Below are 19331 nucleotides of genomic sequence, written 5' to 3'. Positions count from 1 at the left end.
ACACACCGAACACTGCATAAATGATAGAAATGGGTTTATATTTGCTTGTGCGTTTTCTAACAGCTACTGAACGGTGAAAAAATTAAAACTAAATAAACGGAAAGCAAACAAATGAAAATTAAACCAAGGAATATGCACGACACGCACCTACAAATCAATGGGCGTTTAATGTATATTACGTTTTTGAGGACATAAAATGTAAATTAAGCGATAAAACCCCACAAACGGGTCACACAAGTGGTCTTCCGGCAAACAGAGGTAATATTATAATATAAATTTACATGGTAATTTTTCACTGCATTGTCTCACTGGAGTGTCGTCGGTGGATCAGTGGCATTGTAATTTTTTTCTTGTATTTTTTATCATTATTATTCATAGGGTGCAAATCCGTCGAGTGCAGCAGCTCAACACAAAGCAAAGCAAAAAAAAATGGGCGTTTTATGCAATTCGGTAGTTTTCCTTACCTTACTGTCTTGCGTTTTCGTCGGTTCCAGCTGTTCGACAAGTGAGTATTGAACATTTGTTAAAACTATTGTTAAGTTAATCAGCCGACGTCAGCTTGTCAAAAAATTAATTAATATGTTAAAATGCCATAGATCTAGTTATAATATTATCAGGTATCAGATAAGTATCAGTTATCACATTTCGTTGGAATCGAGGTAACCGCTTTAGTAACCCAGGTAACATTTCGTTAACATAACAAATAGAATTCAATAATAATAATAATAATAACGTTATGGTGAAACTTACCAAATTTAACCAGTTGTTAAATTTAAATGAATTGTTAACTAACATTATGTTAAGAGTGTATTTATTAATAGTTGGTGAAACCGGCTGATTAAATTATAATATAATATGCTGGTGGTAATGTGAGTGAGTTTTCAAATGCTAAAATAATCCATCACTCCAATTTTGTATCAGTTATTTAATTTACTATTTAACCGTCTGTTGTAAGTCGAAATGTCATATTATTATGGCACGCTTTTCGTCTCTTATTCTCATAAATACATTTTTTTAAGAAAAAGTCTTTCTTAAAAAGAAAAGGTCAAATTTACACTGGTAGTGTTGACTTTCTCTTGTACGTCCTACGCGAATACAAAATGTATACTATAAAGGAATTAAAAAAAATAACTCACTTAAATTATATATATATTTTTTATTTTTGTTCTATAACAATATAGCACTGATAATTTTCACAATACACATTGGACACGGTGTTAATAGGCATTTAGCAATTTGTGTACACTACACGTGTAAGCTCACTCTGAAACATCAGCTAACAACTTTCAATAATAATTATTATTTCATTTCACTTTCTCCGACGATGACTACTATGTGAGTAATGCACTAACTTGCAAAATCGTTTGACACAATTCTTTTGAATATAATTATCATAATTATCGTACAACAATGTGTTGGAGTATTTTTGTCATAATACAGGTATCACCATAGGTATCATAGGTAAATCCTATGATTTATAATTTTTGTTTTGGAGCTCAAAATCATTATTTTTCGAGTCTTTGTTGTTTCCATGTACACCTGAAAAGAAACCGTCAACACAATAATAATTAGTATTTTTATGATGAGTGTTTTTATCGGCACAATTTGATAATTTCTATGAAAACTATACATTTTACCTCCTCGAAAAAGCATGGAATATTATTACTCTAATAATTGACGTTAAAGTTTTTTTTTCAACTTTAATTAAACCTACCTGTACTTTTTCCATGAACATAATTTATAAATGTGATTAACGCCGGATGAATGGCTGTAATTTATGTGGGAAAATAAATAACGACCCGTGTTGTATTTTGTAATTATAATTATTACCGTGATAACAGTTAACGGTAATTGTTTACCGCCTACACAAAAATAAATAGAATCTGAACGAGAACCGGATAATTCTCGAGGAAAAACAATTTCATTATTTATGGCTTTACCTCGCGCTACGTTTAAATGAAAAAAAAAATATTATTAATAAATGAAACTTAAAGAAGATTGACGGCTTTTGTTATTTAAGGGGTCGTTGTTTTATTATTAGGCTTGTTTACCATATTACGGGATTGGTCAAACATTAAAAGTAATAATTAATTTTAATTTTTAAATTAAAATAAAATATACATTTTATTAAATAGTAATAGTTTAATAAAAAAAAACCATTGAAAAGTTAACAAATATAGTTATATTATAATTAAGTTTAAATAAAACCGTATGTATCATTGTATTAATTATAGAGTTTTAAAACAGTGTCTGATATAAAAACATAAATGGCAATTTGAGTATAAAATTGATTGCGAGATAATAATTATACTTGTTTTCGGCTTTTATTCATGTTAAAAATGTATAAGAGTAGTACATTTTGGCAGTAAGACCTCCTATGATAAGAGAGGCCCGGTTATCACTGATAAGAGGAGGAGTGATAAGTGATAACAGGAGGCCGGAAATTATTGAGTGTATTTTGTTCATAGTCCTCTAAAGACAAGTTACTAAATAAATTAAATATTTGTCATATAAAATAGATTTTGCTTTGAGCGCTAAAAAGTTTATGTTTTTTCTAATTTATAAAAGCTGTTGAGTTTTGCTTGAAAATTACAATGTCTCATAAATATTGGGTAATAATATAATAATTTTTGTAAAGATACCTTTAATAAAGATCTCTTATCATGTGTGTCTATCTCTCTCTGATCGATATATAATTTATATATCTTTTTCTTTTCCCAAAAAAATACTATGACCTCTTACAGTAGGCCAGTATGTAGCATGTCCTATGCATTATTTTATCATCTTAAGAGATTATTAATTTTACCTTATCAAACTCTTATCACTGTTCCGTCCCCACCATTAGTGTATTATAATATTTTTTAATAATGTTTCCGCAGTTGCTGGGCTAGAACATAAGTCGCGAGACATCTACTATGATGTGATAACCAGGAAAAAAATACCGATCGTTCAACGTTTGGGCGACCAACAAGAAGAACCAAACACTTCCAGGTACGGTCGTATACCCTGTTCGTGTGAGGGCTCAATGTGTGGCTGTTGTGCATGGTTTAACGTCCGGTGGTTTAACTTCAACAGAAAAGGTTTGTCGGACATGTAATTTTTTCACACGATAACATAAGACACGACAACATATGGTTTGTACAAAATTAAAAAAAAAAACAATAATACCAGTATCTACAACCAGAAATGATGAAAATGGGTTACAATCCGCAGGTATTCGGTTACAAAGGGATTACACATAAACCGAGATTAATACAAACATTTTATTTATTCCAGTAACTGTTGGATTACAACATTATAAATTACCGGATTGGTTATTTAATAGTTAAATAATAAAATAATGAATATTAATAATATTTTAATAATAAAAAATGTATTCAAATAATTTGTATTACTTCGACGCGTAGCTGGGAGGTATTTTTGATTAATTTAAAACCAAGATGTAAACTCTAAGTGTTAGATTTTCTTGTCTTCCACTTGCCTGGTCAATCTTGATTTAAAGAGAGACATTTTCATGTGTGATATATATATAGAAGAATATAGAAGGATATATAAGGATGTATAAGGATATAAAAGGATATAGAAGGATATAAAAGGGTATATAAGGATATAAAAGGATATATTTTCGTTAAGTTAACAATTTTCGATTCTGCCCATCTCTGCCTACAACTCATATTCTAACGTCTCCAAGTGAACTCCAATTAATTGACTTCATCTAATTGTAAACGTGTAATCTTTGAATAGTTGAATGAGTGTAGAAAAGACATGTAAGACTTTCTCGGTTGGTCTAAAAATGCAGTTGAACCCCGAGTTGTGTTTGTAATAAAATTTAATTATCGAAACACGAGTACTAAATGTGCAAATTTTGGGAATAAAAGTATTAACAAGGGACTCGAAGACCGCAATAGTAATGAGACAGATCTGAATACTTGCAAAAATTGAATACGAAATGAAATAATATTGAGGTTCGGTTTTTTGGAAAACTTATTTGTTTTCCTAATATTCAAAACATTTATATTAAATGAATTATTCGCTTGTAGTACAATTCCTTAAGCAGTACAATGACCTTTGAAGTTAAAACTGTTGTTTTACTTGTTTCTTTAATACAACTTTCAAATGAAACGTTTGAAACGTAGACAATATTTCGGCTTAAGCCAATGCCAACTACCTTTCTGTCTTATTGGAAAAGTTTTAATTTAAAAAAAATATATACCAAACACAGTAAAGACGGAACATAGTTGGGTCAAAGCGGTCACAGTTCTTATTAGGAATTATTATGGCTGATAATAATAAAAATAATATAACTTTTAAAAAAACACATCCAAATCTTAAACAAGTCATTACTCCCAAAAGAAGGGAAACAAAGTTTTTACTTGTGTGGAGAAAAATGGGGCTATAACATGTACAATTTTCTCAAAAACCTGTAGTCAAACTTTTAGTAAAAAAAAAAAAACGAAATAAAAGAAAAACTACACTTTGACCACAGCCATTTTTTAAGCACGTTTGTGTCATTAAAGTGAGTTCCCTAATTATATAACATACTAAAACTCTTAAACATAATACATATACAACAATTCATTAAATAGAGTGTATATGTATGTTTCCGCCACTAGAATGTAAACAACAGTGCAAAATGTTATTAAACTTCCGAAAATAGTCCATCTTTGCACTTGTAAGTATGATATTTTTCAAGAATTTTAGGCCACTCTCAAAACATTAGCATAGGTGGGGAGGTGGGATTTTTAGTATGTTAGTTAGCCTTTGATTTTTATTTCGTTAAAAGGTTTGACCACATATTGGAAAAAACCAGATAGTATAAAACCACTCTGAAAAAAATTTTAAAAATGTAAGCAGACTTTAATTATTATCTCAGATCAGTGTGACCAAAAAATAAATTCCTTCTGTTATACAGTGTGGTTGAAGAATATAAAAGTCAAGAGTATCCACACTTGATGCACTTTCTACACAAATACATGTCCTGCAATCTAGTATCTCTAATCCACTATAAGACATGTCCATGTCAAAAATGTTTGGGCAACTGATCATTGACCTAGGTTATTCTTACTTTGTGTTACAGTAGTTTTTTCTCTGAAATAAATGACATAGCTAAACAAGCAACATATTATATTAACCTATGCATTATATTTACCAGTGCTGGGTAAATACTACTTGATTTCTTGGAACTTAAAGGCACGGACTAGAAGATAATGCTGGCGTTGTGTTCAGGACTTAATTATAATATTATTCTATTGTTTTAAAAACACAAACCCGGTGTAAAAACTTAATCAAACATCAACGCGTCTCGGTTGGGTTTATTATGAATAATCCGGTCCGGTTAATGAGAGCGATTTGGGGTTGTGGGGTGAAGGGAGGGTGGTGGTGTGGTGAATTATGGCAGCCACCGTGGTAAAGCTTGTAGTTTCAAAAAAATATATATAATAATAATAATAAAAATAAGGGCCAACAAAACTACCACACCGGAGTCGGGGGGGGGGCGAACAAGGATACTAATTGAACGTGACAGGAGGTATGAAGAAATATCGCCCTTTTGTAATCTCGGTTTTATTAACTCAGCATCGTAAACCCTGGTGAATTACCAACTCGGGTTCGTTAAGACACAACATGCACACTACCCTACCTTGCTGGTATAGGCGTGTGTGTGTGTGTGTAGGTACACGGCCCGGTTTAATATATAAAACACACCCGGCGAACACAGCAGTATTTATTATGATATATATATATATATATATGTACTCACTAGGGGCCGCAAAATTAATGTTGCCAAAACGTAAAGTCACTAATTTGTTTCATTTCCAAACGCCTGCTGAGATATTGTGTTATCAGGCTGGATAAGAGATGTAATAAGTGATAAGAGATAAGAAATATGATAAAAGATAAGAGATGTGATAAGTAATAAGAGATAACATACATATTATGACTATAGTATGACAATTGTCATGGCTGTACTCTATGGGTATTGTCGACTTTGGGCTTGTCCCGTCAATTTAATAATAAACGAATTAAAACACTACTACGGTGCAATCGTTATGAGTAAAACAACTATAGTTTCGGTATGTTGTGTGGGTAATAATTGTATGTATAAAAAAATTATAGCAAATTTATACTTGTACTTTCCTCTTGTGCAATCTCTCCGACGCTACTTGAGACAAAATATAAATTTCTCGTTTCAGGATGCTTCAACCTCACGTACGACCCAATGGAATTCGCCATCAAAGGCAACATGTTCATGGATGACGAATCTCTGTACGAGTATCAGATATCGGGTAAGTGTATGGAATACAGGTCCATAAAGAAAATAATTGCAATTTTCTTTTGATGTTACACTTCAAATTTTTTATAAAATTACTAAATATATTTACCTTGTCTGGTCGAGAGCCAGTTTGAAAACCGGAGAACCCACACATTGGATGTTTCCAAATAGAAAAAAACCCAGAAAATCAGCGTCCTAGGTCTAGTTGATCATCTTGTATTTGTTTAACACACAGGGTGTATCAAAAAGAATGATGGGGTTGCTCTGGTAGGGTTTGAATGAAAGAAGGAGTTGTCAAACGTCCAATGGCTGCCACTAGCCGCTTGAAACCCCACCGTTCTTTTTGAAACGCAATATTATCGTGTGCGGTATTACTATTATGTCTGCATTGTTAGCCAGACCAGATAAGTTTTTTTATTCAATCTCGAGCCTTTGATCGTCCGACATTGATTGACACAGCACATCATCATTCCGCCAGTCATTGTTCGACAAACAAATCCGCATGTTGTTCAAATATACAAACGAGGTATATCCTGTACACAATAACTAGGCTGCTATATGTTATTTGACAAATTGCAACAGTACACCACTTGAGCGACAGTGAAATAATCTTATTTTACCTGTCTATTTATTTATTTTTTTTTTTTTTGCACTTAGAAAGTCTGTTTGTCATTTGTACAAAATCCGTTTCGCGGTTAAGCCTACATCGGTTGTAACAGTGATTTTTTTCAATAAAAATATACTTATTTAAGCTAAAAAAAAATGTCTAATTATATCCTAATTTTTCAATGATAAAAAATTGTAAAATCTTGAAAGGGAGTTTACACAGGAATATGCACGATATTTTAGTCGCCTATCAAAAGCAGAATGAAGTAATGACTGATCAATAGCCAGTTTTGAATAAATCATTTTCGAGTCATTAGCGTTAAAAGTTTAGGCGAGCAAGGAAGTGCTGGTGTTTGATTATAAATAACAGGATTATGGAGGTGGATTAATAGAGATAAGATATTAGAGATGCTAGATTGCAGGACATATCCTAGGTATTGATGTACCTATCTGCATAAAGTGTGGATACTGTTAACCTTTTTTGGATTGGATTTTGCGCAACTCTGCAACAACTTTGTAGTAATAATACTAAAAAAAGCCACTGTCTATATGAATTTTCACAACCATAAGTGATAATAAAATCAATTAACAACTAAATGAATGAACGAATGAAATTCCAACCGGTTGGCAACGTCAACGCAAACGTGACATCACTAAAACATTAAACCATATTCTTAACAAGTATATGTGTATTAGATTAATAACGCAGAGCGCCTGTCAATGTCTGAATCGTTTTGTCCTATTCGATACACGAACGCCTCTAATGGTTAATTTTCAACACACAATTGTTTTATTGTCAACTGTAAAACACAGTGAAAGTGTCGGTTGGGGCACAGTAGTGCATACATATGCAGGATGTCCCACAAAGACAGTTGAAATAATTATGTGTACAAATAAGATAATTTTCCATTTTTTTTTTTTACTTTCCTATGAATTTTTACAACTTTTTATGTTATTTATAATACCCAAAGTACCAACCAGTAAGTATTGGCTGCTCTTCAAAGTCAATCCCGATAAAGCGATCACCCTGTATAGTATTTTTTCGCGCGTTCCCCGAACAAAATCTCGCTGTTCATTATGTTCCTTTTTTTTTTTTTGCACAGCGAAAAATCCTCCTCCAGCCTGTCTGCAGGTGCCCGTGCCGTACATACCCGTCACGGACCTGTGCGTCCAACTGTTCGACGTCTACACCGCCGGCCTGAACATGCACATGTGTATCAATTTCGTCACGCGCATCGAGCACGCCGAGCTGCTCGTGCTGGAATTCGATTGCGTACAATTCGGCCGGGACGGAGTGGGCCTGCAGAAATTCAATCAGACCGCCTCGTCAAACGCCTCTACCTCCACCTCTACCTCACCCTCCACTCGGGTGATGTACGATTCGACGGTGCCCGATTTCGACCTGAACGTGTTGGAAATAAACGACACGATCGCCAAAATATGGCGAAAGCGATAAAGGGACATATTTTTATCATAAAATATTTATTTATAATTATCATGTATATGTACACGTGTGTAGTGGGCGCGATCAATATGAGCTACAACGGAAATGTAAATAAATAATCGGAGTGAACATTTTTTTTTTTTTATACAAAGCGTACTCGCGGTACACGATATATATCGTAAGAATAAATAGTCGTCTTATTTATTTCCAAAATAAATTAATAAATTAAACAAATAAATAATTTTTTTTTTTCTATGTACAACCTAAACGTTTTTTGCGAGCCAACCCGGATCATACTTTCTTCATGAAATGTATGGCCGTCTCGTCGGCGTCCGCCACGGACAGCCTCATCCGTCTGTGCGTCCGGCCCCGCCTGTCGTTGGGCACGATGGCCACGGGCATGAGCTGCTGTTGTTGTCCGAAACTCCTCTTGAACTTGTCGTCCTCGTCGTCGTCGTCGTCGTCGTCTTCCTCCGATTCGTCGTCGTCGTCCTCGGTGTCTTTGCCCGACGGCGCGTTGTTGGTGGTGGCCGCCACCGCGGCGTCCGACGTCGTCGGCGACGTGGCTGCCTCGGTAACCGCGGCCGCCGCCTTGGTCGTGCCCGTGCTGTTCTTTTTGGCGTCCGACATGCCCACCACGTCGGCGGCCGACTCGATTATGTCCGACACGATGTCGCCGTCCTCGTCGTCGTCGTTGTCGTCATCGTCGTCGTCGTCGTCGTCGTCGTCGTAGTCCTTGTCCTTGGTGTCGGTGGCCGACGTGGACGCCGCCGACTGCGAAGGAGTGGGCACGGTCTCGACGCGGTCCGTCGGGGTGTCGTCGAGCGCCGTCACGGTGGACGCTTCGGCGGACGCGGCCGTGTTGTCTTGGACAACGCTGACGGTGTACGACGTGGACGTGACGGACTCGGCGCTCGCCTGCTTCTCCGTCAGCTGGCTAGTGGGACTGGGCGTGGTCGCCTTGGTCTTGTACGGCGCCGTCGCCGGCTTGGCCGTGGACGGCTTGACGGTCTCGGCCGCCGCGCGCCGCCGCGTCTTCTTCCTCGGTGGCCGCGGCGCCGCCTCCGCCGAACAGGCTGTCCAAGAAGTCGGTGCTCAACGCGCTGAATCCCGTGTAATCGCTGCCGGACGACTCGACGTCGTTCTCGGATTCCTCTTCGGCCGCGTCGTCGTCGTCCTCTTCCTCTTCCTCGCCGTCTCCCAGACCGTAATCGTCGTCATCGTCGTCGTCGTCGTCGTCCTCGTCCTCGTCGTCCTCGTCCTCGCCCTGTAACGACGCGGTGGCCGGCAGCGGCTGCGCGGGCTCGACCTTCATGCCTTGCGGCCCGAACCGGAAGCACGACACGCGCAACGCCGCCTCGACGTCGTCCAGCGCCCTGAGCTCCAGGCCCAGGCACGCTTTGAACTGGTCGCCGTCCCGCGAGATCCCGTACACCCGGCCGCAGAACTTGGATATGCCGCCCGGCAAATTCATGCACACCGGCTTTGGCTTTCTCCCGGATATGGTGGTGTTGCGCAACACCTTGTCGCCGAAGCTCATCGTCACCGCCATTTGGTCGCCTTTCAAATACTTCAGAGAAGCGCAACCTGTAACATATAACAATAATAATAGCCCAATGACGCATACCGTTTTTTGTAATAATTATATGACTAATGCAACTGACGTCCAATAAAACGCAAGTGAGAAAGTGAGTAAGGTAATCATTTTTAAATAGCCCCATTATACTACAATGAGCTGTCAATGCAGGTGAAAATATTACAGCTCCTAGTAATAAAAAAAGTCTCCATTACAAAACACTAAATGTTCAACATGGATTATAAGTAAGTGCTGTACAAATTTCAGAAATTTTGATTCGTGTCATAAAAAGTTATAGGCTCTTAAGCGTAGCACTTTTTAATAAAATGCCAAACAATTCCCAACCTATACATAAAAAAAAAAAATTGTTAAAAAAAAAATGTATAGTATGATAAAACAAGTATAGTATGATGTATCAGAATAAAAAAGTTTCGAAATTTTGACCTTGAGTTAGTAAAAAAATGGGTTATGAAATTCATAAAATTTTGAATTAGTTTTTCAATTTTTGAGTACTTAAAAATATATATTTTTTTTTAAATCATCAACATAATAAACCAATACCTTCTCAGCCAAAAATGTGTGACATATTTTTTTTGTTTTTCGGACTTAAGTTAGGTCGATGTAAATAGAGTTGTGCATCATTCGAATGAAACATTATCTAAATAATCATCTAGATTCTAGATAACAAATTATTCAAGTAAAAGTTATTCGAATAATTTTAGAAATAATTATTCCAATGAAAGATTATTCGAATAATTTCAAATGTAATTACTCGAATAATTTTAAATTTAATTACTCAAACAAAAAATGATTCGAATAATTTTTAAAAATATTATTTAAACAGTTTGTAAGTGCTTTTTTTCAAGTAACTATATTTGAACATATTATTATTTTGTATAAATCGTATTTATTATATTCTACATTTAGAAAGTATATAAAACCAGTAAATATGGGGAGGTAGTTTTTCATTCGAATAACTTGTTAAGAAATAGCCGCAGTGTTGCCAGAACGCAGATTTTTCCCGTTTTTAATTTAAATTTGTCCGTGATTCGTGGCTACACTGAACAGTTTATGAGGGCGTCGCACCGCCCATTTTTAAAAGTATAGGCAATTTTTTACAAAATCTTAACTAAAATGTTAAACCGTGATGTGTAATTATTAGTTTAATAACTAGGACTCTATTTTGATAGTTAATTTATTATTTGGACTATCATAGCATCCTTGAAAGCGATTTAAAAATGTTTTTTCATCTCAAATTGTTTAAGCAGACTGAAAATAACTCGCTTTATTATGGATTTAAAGTAAAAGCGCCCATTATAAAATTAAAAGAGAACAATATTTCGGAGGGCAAGACGGTGCGTTTTTTTTATTATACTAAGTATAACGCTCAATACGTAGTTTAGAAATAACGACTATTTTATCATTTTTAAATGACTGTAACTTTCCAAAAAAATTAATTTGTTTAAAAAAACGCACCGTCTTGCCCTCCGGAATATTGTTTTCTTTTAATTTTATAATCGGTGCTTTTACTCTAAAACCAAAATTAAGCAAGTTAGTTTCAGTCTGCTTAAACATGTTTTTACCACTGAAAATCACCGGCGCGACGCCCTCTTAACCACTGTCCAGTTTCAAGATGTCCGAAATGATTTTATGTTGACCACCAGGAGCCCGTGTAGTAACGTTATGGTTTCTTTTCTGTTAATAATATTATTGAAGCCTGAGATGATTACCTGGCCCTTGGATGGGAACAACCGGCAGTGAAAAGTCCCGGCAACAGTTGCACATCAGGTTGGAACAAGCGCAGTACCGATTGGGAGGAGCCGGAGCAGATGCCGCTTGCCTGGCTTGGCCCATATGTTTTAAATGCTCTTTGACGCTGTTCAAACTGGTCCGCCACACGTCTTTGTTTTCTGGAACTGAAAGAACAAAAGAGAGGATTAACAAGTTCAAGAAATAAGTTTTTGTAAATGTAAACTAATAGTACACTCACCGACTCTACCGTAGGCGGCAAATGCAATGATCAGAAAGATCAGCAAAAGCTCGAATACGACCGAAAGTCGCATTTTCTTTGTCGTCTATCGCCAATTGCCGGATAACTGAAAGCAAATTCAAACCGAACCGATTACTTACCACACCAAATTATATGAGTACACAGAATTTGCATAATATTTTTCACGCTCTTGATAAAAATAAACAAATTTAATTTCCGAATCTAAATAATACAATGATTTACAATAAAAAAAAAAAAAAACGAGAACCAATAACGTCCAATACGTCGATCAACGATTGTGATTAGATTAAACGGATTTTGTTAATATTTAGTAAAAACCGTTTTTGGTTGCAACACTGATAACGATATGTTGTTATCAATGAAAATAAACAATTACACGGAGGTGACCTGTTATCAATTTCGCGTTAACAGATAACAGATTTCAAATTACAAAAATAAACACCGCGTCGGGTGGATTTAAAAACAATTTGACACAGTTTAATTTATTACAAGTACATATAATATTACATATTTTTGTCGGTGTGCGTGTACAATATAATATAATATATATATAATTATTCCGGTCTCTCTCTCTCTAGTAGACTCGGAATAAATGTAAAAAAAAAAATAACATACCTACTACTTTCTTTGACGGAACACAATAATAAATAATAATAATAATGAATAACGATAATAACAGTAATAACGGACCGAATAACGAAATCGGTGAAAGGTCTACCGAGGTGGTACAACACAAGGCGAACGCCTAGGATATCGTCGACATTGACCTTGTCTTTTAAAAAGAGAAATTCTCCTCGTGTGTCTCCCAGAACGTGTTTAATTCCCTCCGGTCTGTTTGTGTTAAACCGTGTAAAAAAAAAAACGCTTTTTTTTAATATAACCTAACCAGCCCGGGATAATCGTTGTTGTGCCCAAGACAATAGGTGTCGAATAAAATCGACAGCATTAAATGACTTTAAGAAAAGAAAAAAAATGACTAAATTTTGTTCAAAAAGTTTGGAAATATTTCCAAAAAGCACTTTAGCAATGAACGCTGTTGTTTTTGATCATTAAACACTAACGTTAGTATAAAAAAATGTTATTTCTCAAATACCTATATTCATGTCTTATTAATTTGACAGAATCATCAATTTCTCCAACTGATAGGTCTCAAGCAGTTGGATATTACAAGTACACTATTTGTTGAAAACAATTCATGTACAATTCCAGTATTATACGAAGATATTTTTAGTAATAGGAATTTGATTGTTGAAACTTTTAAACTATTGATATTAGATTTCTTGCCAAAATGCAGACCACTCAAAATATCAATCACAATTAATAGTGTTAATGAAATATTTTTACAATACATAATTGCTGTGTGTTGGCATACTATTGAGATATTAAATCACTGGCCGATATTAAATCACTGGAAAAAAAAAACAATGTCAATTTTATTTATAAGCAAAATTTAGTTCTGAAAACAATTTAGCACATTTTTTTGGTGTTTGAAATTATTGAAAAATGGTTTCGACTAAAAAAAAAAAAAGTTCATAAAATTATTTGTTAATGTTTTAAAACATTTTTTTAAATTGTTATCCTTTACAATATTTAAACAACTATTTTTTTTTTAAATATATTGCTGTACTTGTGTTATAAATACATATGTATATATTTTTTTTAATTAACTCTTATGCGATATGAATTGATAGATAATTATTTTTCTTAATCATTTAATGGCGTTTAAACAATGTTTCTTTTTTCCAATCCTAACATTATTAATGTTTCATTGACCTTTTGAAAATAACTAGTTCATATTATTTTATAGTGCTTTGTAAGATCAGATTGTAAGGGGTTTAGCTAACAGCTTAAAAAATATGTGATGCTTTATAAAATCCAAAACTAAACAAGTAACGCGATCAAAATTAAATAACATTTTAATATTTATCAAATCTAAAAAAAAATGTTATTTACATTTTTTGTGGTAATTTTCTTTTCTTTATTCAATCTATAACCTTTAGGTATATATGCAAAGACACGATCTTGAACGTTTTAGTGTGGGTTTTTTTTTTAATGTTTTCTTACTTAACTCTACAAATTGTACGTTTTATATATATATATATATTGTATTGCATGCCATTTAACCGCATTCAGCTGGGCAACCCGTAATAAAACCGCATGGCCGACTTAATTTTGATTACTTCTGAGGCCATTTGGTCTCGGATAAGTCATGTTTAACAACGTTTGCTTGGATAAAATTGCAAAAAAAAAAAAACAATAAAAATGGACCCGGACCGAATTAATTCCCACACACCGTTTACGACTGGTTCGGTTTCAATCCCTCAGTGCTGGTGTATCTAAAACGGTTTACGGTTTACCCTATATCTATTTAAATATATATATTATACGCAGTACAATACAAAAGGTATAAACCCTAACCTGGTTAATTGTCCAGGTTATCTAAATAATCATCTGGATAGTAAATTATTCTAATGGAAAGTTAATCGAATAATTCCAAGCATAATTATTCGAATGGAAAGTTATTCGAATAATTTTGAAGTCAGAAAATTATTATTTAAAAATGGTCATACGAATATAAAATAATTCCAAGGACACCGCTGAATTGACAATGAAATTCTAACCCAGAATGATGTGTCACATGCCGGCCACTCGGTGGCCATTTGATAAACGCATGTGTGGCCAGATACCAAAAAATCATATCAATTTAACAAGCTTTTTTCTCCTTATTTCAAATCTGAAATCACTTTTTTTTTGCAAGACCCTGTTTTAATGGAATATGAGTTCTATTTTAAATAGTTTTAAAATTAAAAAAAAAACCAACATCACTTATTGTACCCATAGAGCTTCCCGAATGTTTCATTTGAAGCACACATAGGGAAAAAATGAATTGGAAAATAATTATTCGAATAACGTTTTATTTGAATACTTTTTTATTAGAATAACATTTTCCACAACTCTGATTGTGGTCAAACACTGACTTGACTGTTTCCCGTTTAAATAAAATGTCTAAGGTTTTTTTTTTAAGTGTACCCAACTATGATAGGGTTCAACTATTGAGGATTACAGTAGTTGGACAAATGTTTAATGATTTCATGTCGAGTAGCCTACAGGCTTACTAGATACAACACTTTGGAATTACATAGACTATATTGTTATTGTATTTATTTAGTCTGGCAAGTGTATAACGTTTATTTATAAATACAGTATTCTATTTCCCATATAAAACAAAAATGTAACTTCCTAGTCAATAGCGGTACCGGAAAACAAACTTTATTTTAGCTGCTCCTGTAAAATGTCACTATCGAGCAATCGTTTGTAATATCTGACCTACCTTAGCAATGGAAATAACTTGGCGGTCATTGCCGTTGCCGCCGTATGTTAGACACTGTGAAGTTTTAATTTGTATTGTCGATTGTGGTGAGGTTTTAGTGAAATTCGCTAACAACGCGTGAAATGGACTGTTTGTGATCAAACTATTCTCTCATCACGTTTCCGACGGATAATAAAAAATTAACACCGAAAACGTTCCTAAATATGATATCCGTATTGTTAGCTCGGACGTATAAACTACACGTCTTGCGACCAGAGTTTTGCAAATTGTTAATGGAATAATTATTTCACAAATTTATTTCAATAAAAACATTTTCGAATAATTGTTTTCAATTCATTCGAATAATTATTTTGAAAATTATCCGAATAACTGTTTTGAAAATTTTTCAAATGAAAAATTATTCGAATAATTAATTGTTTTTAATTTATTCGAAGAAATATTTTGAAAATTATTCGAATGAAAAATTATTCGAATAATTGTTTTTGATTTAGTCGAATAATTATTTTGAAAATTATTCGAATGAAAAATTATTCGAATAATTACAAAAATAATTATTTTTCAATCAAACAAATTGTAAAAAAAATTATTCGAATAATTGTTTTTGATTTAGTCGAATAATTATTTTGAAAATTATTCGAATGAAAAATTATTCGAATAATTACAAAAATAATTATTTTTCAATCGAACAAATTGTAAAAAAATTGATTCGAATAATTTAAAACTCGATTACTCAAATAAAAAGTTATTTGAGTAATTTTAAATTTAATTTTTCAAACAAAAAATGATTCGAATAATTTTTAAAAATATTATTTGAATAGTTTGTAAGTGTTTCTTTCAAGTAATTATACTTGAAACTATAATTTGGTATAAATCTAATATATTCTACATTTATAAAAAATATAAAGCCAGTAAATATAGGAAGACAACTTTTCATTCGAATAAATGGTAAAGAAATTATTCGAATAATTTTAAAAATAATTATTTTTTATTTGAGTAATCGAATTTTAAATTATTCGAATAATCTTTCATTGGAATAAAATATTATTTCTAAAATGATTCGAGTAATTATTTTTGAAAATGATTCGAATAACTTTTACTCGAATAATTTGTTATCTAGATGATTATTTAGATATAGAAGTTTTATTCGAATGACCCACAACTTTGCTTGTGACATTTTCTCCATCACGCAGCAATTGTGGAAGAGTTAACGTTTTTTTTTTTTTTTTTTAGGTTATCCTGCAAGTTCAGCAAACCTAACCCGACACAACCTAACCTAACCAAGCATGTTACCGGCAATAAAAAAAATCCAAAGCCAATTAGCAAAACAGGCCAAAACCTATTGTCTGGACTCAAGACAGTCGTCTGCACTTAAAAGCGACCGGAGTGATTTTATTGAACCGTTCGATGGCGGCGTTTGCTTTGAAAGCTACATAAGAAAAAAGCAACAAGAAAAATATCATACCTATTCTCGGTGCAAAAACCAGTTGAACCGGAGACGCGGCCGGTGTGAACAAAACCGTTTGGTAACGGCTACAAAATTCACTATGCTTTCCTCGCCAAACAAAACCAGGTCCGTTTCGTGGAACATATAATTAATAAAAAAAAAATACTCCACAGGTTGATTTTCTTTCCGGCCACGTCCATTTGCTGACCGGGTCTATTTATATTATTTAAAATTAAAAAAAAAATACACCGTTGGACACGGGACTTGGGGCAAACCGACTTTGCGCCAAAACGCAGGTGGACTTATACCGGATGCTTGCGATAATAGTTTTCTAATGTTCGTCTACATATAGGGGTACATCGGGGCTATCCCGAAGAACACGACAAAAAAAAAAAAATATAGAACAAAAGTAACAAGTAAAGTAAAATATATCCACGTACCTTCGGTACCACCGTATTCCACAGAGGGGGGAGGTGGAATGGGTCACCTGGGTTCGGAAAAACGCACCCTGCTTGAGGTAAACAAAATACGAAATATGATATGTGTATATTTTTTCCGTTTTACTTCAGGCGTGTTAGGTATACTACTACTGGCCGGACGCGTCGGACAACGTCGAAAAACCGCCTTGAATTCGTCTCTCGTGGAAGGAACTGCACTGCGGCGAGCGCGGCGGATTTACCGCGGCCGCCGCCGTTGTGCTTGTTCCGGCCCGACGAAACCGGGTCAGGTATGTGTGTCAGCGGCGGTGAGACCGGGCCCGGCAACGCTCGAAGAGATTCCCCACTATATGGACGAGAAAAAAAATATACACATTAAACGATGACGGTTATTAAAAAAACCCACTCTCGTTCCGGCACGATTTTCCTTTCCGCCGCGTCTTGGACCGCTCGCCGGCCGGTCGTCCAAGTCCTCCTCCTCCTCCTCGTTCTCGTACTCGCGTCTCCGATGATCAAAAACATGTCCGGAGGAACAAAAAAATGTCCAAGCGTGTATATAATGCATATAATTGCATATAGGTACTTCACAATACACTTATGGTCATTAACACCGCGCAGCTCTAGTCATGATATTGACTCGATGTTACAAAGGTGTGTAGACCGGATGTGTGAGGTATACTGTATTGAGGGGCGGGTCTGGGAATGAAAAGAGGAGGGGAGTGGGGCTAGAAAAAAATTCTACATTTTTTAATTATTGGCCCAGTAAAATGCGTTTCGTGCAGCACATATTCTAATCCACAGAGTTTGTGCGCGAACGAATCGGTTCAACGGCTTAGAGACAATTGTGGGTACAGACACAAAAAAAAAATATATAAAAACAACAACACCTTTTCAGCCTTGCATTGAAACTACAAAAATACAATATACCCTAATATTATACCTAATAGGTATTATAATATTAAATAAATGACATTACAAATATGGCGTCACTAAAATGAATGTGAACAATATAAAAACAAAAAGGGAATAAAATCTACTTCAAACGGAAAAAAGTGACAAAATTCGACTTCAAACCGAACAAAGTATCAACAATCTACTTCAAACTAAAAATAGTGATTAAAATTCGACTTCAAACCGAACAGTGTCAAAAATCTACTTCAAACTAAAAAAAAGTGATTAAATTTCGACTTCAAACCGAAAAAAGTGATAAAAATCGACTTCAAACCGAACAAAGTGTCAAAAATTTACTTAAAACTAAAAAAAAATGACTACAATCGAATTCAAAACCAAAAAAAAGTAATTAAAATCTACTTCAAATCGAAAATAATGACTAAAATGGACTTCAAACTAAAAAAAAAAATTACTTAAATCGACTTCAAACCGATAAAAAGTGACTTTAAGTGACACACTAGCCGTCTTGAAACGGTGAATAAAGTGGTTATAAGGTCTAATTCCAAATTTTATATTGATATTTAGACGCCAATTAATACCTTGTCGCAGTTTAATAACTTAATCGAAAATTGCCCACGCCAAAGTCTAGTCTGGTTCAGTTCAATTTTCCTTAGAAAAGTGCACTTCCCGAGACGTGTTTATGTACAACAATGGCTCTAGACGACTGCTTTGTATGATTTGAAAACAAATATATATATATATATACATACGTGGATTTCTTTTCGCCGTGTTAATAAATGACCTGAAAAGTTTTAGCAGAATATCTAATTTTACTAAAACATAAGTAAAAGTAAAAGTAATAAGCACACACTGTATTTGTTCCATTTCACTCTCACCAATGTTCGCAAAGCAAATCCTATTAAACTCAAGCCACGACTTGTATTAACATAAATAGGATTTTTATCAATTTTAAAATCACTTATCAGCAATAATCTTGTCCAATTATTACCAAATTTTACAGGAGGCGCAAAATACTATCTGGGCAAGTCTGAGGCTAATTACAAAAACGAACGAACGACCACAGTTTATTATGTTATCCACCTTCTTGAAGTACAATGCTATTAATGTTTCCCTTGAAATTAAAACGAGCGTGCCATCGACAGATATTTTTAATTGGTGGCCATGGGGCCTTTCTGCATTCGGCTATTTTTAGTTTCAGCATTAAAAACACAGAGATTGTAATAAAAGCAGGTTACAAGACGTTTGACATGGTATTTTTAAGATAAAGTTCATAGATCTCATATATTATAAGATAATATA

At 34.3% G+C, this 19331-nt stretch overlaps 2 protein-coding genes across 2 annotated transcripts; one reads left to right on the top strand and one right to left on the bottom strand.

The window, feature by feature from the left end:
• Positions 1-38: 38 nt before the first annotated feature.
• LOC126841069 (uncharacterized) lies at positions 39-8631 on the top strand. Its single transcript, XM_050577360.1, has 4 exons — positions 39-505; positions 2880-3080; positions 6192-6284; positions 7981-8631. Exons 1-4 carry the CDS (start codon positions 430-432, stop codon positions 8331-8333), a joined length of 723 nt encoding a protein of 240 aa, XP_050433317.1. The 5' UTR covers positions 39-429; the 3' UTR covers positions 8334-8631.
• Positions 8343-17414, bottom strand: LOC126841011 (dentin sialophosphoprotein). The gene is given in 5 exon segments (XM_050577229.1): positions 8343-9344; positions 9346-9908; positions 11628-11813; positions 11888-11993; positions 17124-17414. Coding segments are annotated over 4 exon segments (1554 nt in total). The 5' UTR covers positions 11961-11993; positions 17124-17414; the 3' UTR covers positions 8343-8612.
• Between the last annotated feature and the right edge of the window lie 1917 nt (positions 17415-19331).

The sequence above is a fragment of the Adelges cooleyi genome, unplaced genomic scaffold (assembly GCF_023614345.1).
Source record: "Adelges cooleyi isolate 19-005CV unplaced genomic scaffold, UGA_ACOO_1.1 ACOO_flye_CR_arks_rails_tigmint_CR_PRNA_1, whole genome shotgun sequence".
In the NCBI taxonomy this organism is placed as follows: domain Eukaryota; kingdom Metazoa; phylum Arthropoda; class Insecta; order Hemiptera; family Adelgidae; genus Adelges; species Adelges cooleyi.
Note: the sequence above shows the minus strand (reverse complement) of the source record. Positions and strands in the feature narration are given on the sequence as shown.

Bases quoted from the DNA above. Each gene is read 5' to 3' on its own strand.
- LOC126841069 (XM_050577360.1), top strand. From the start codon at position 430: ATGGGCGTTTTATGCAATTCGGTAGTTTTCCTTACCTTACTGTCTTGC. The intron at 506-2,879 runs GTGAGTATTGAA...ATGTTTCCGCAG, and splicing joins CGGTTCCAGCTGTTCGACAA to TTGCTGGGCTAGAACATAAG. The intron at 6,285-7,980 runs GTAAGTGTATGG...TTTTTTGCACAG, and splicing joins GTACGAGTATCAGATATCGG to CGAAAAATCCTCCTCCAGCC.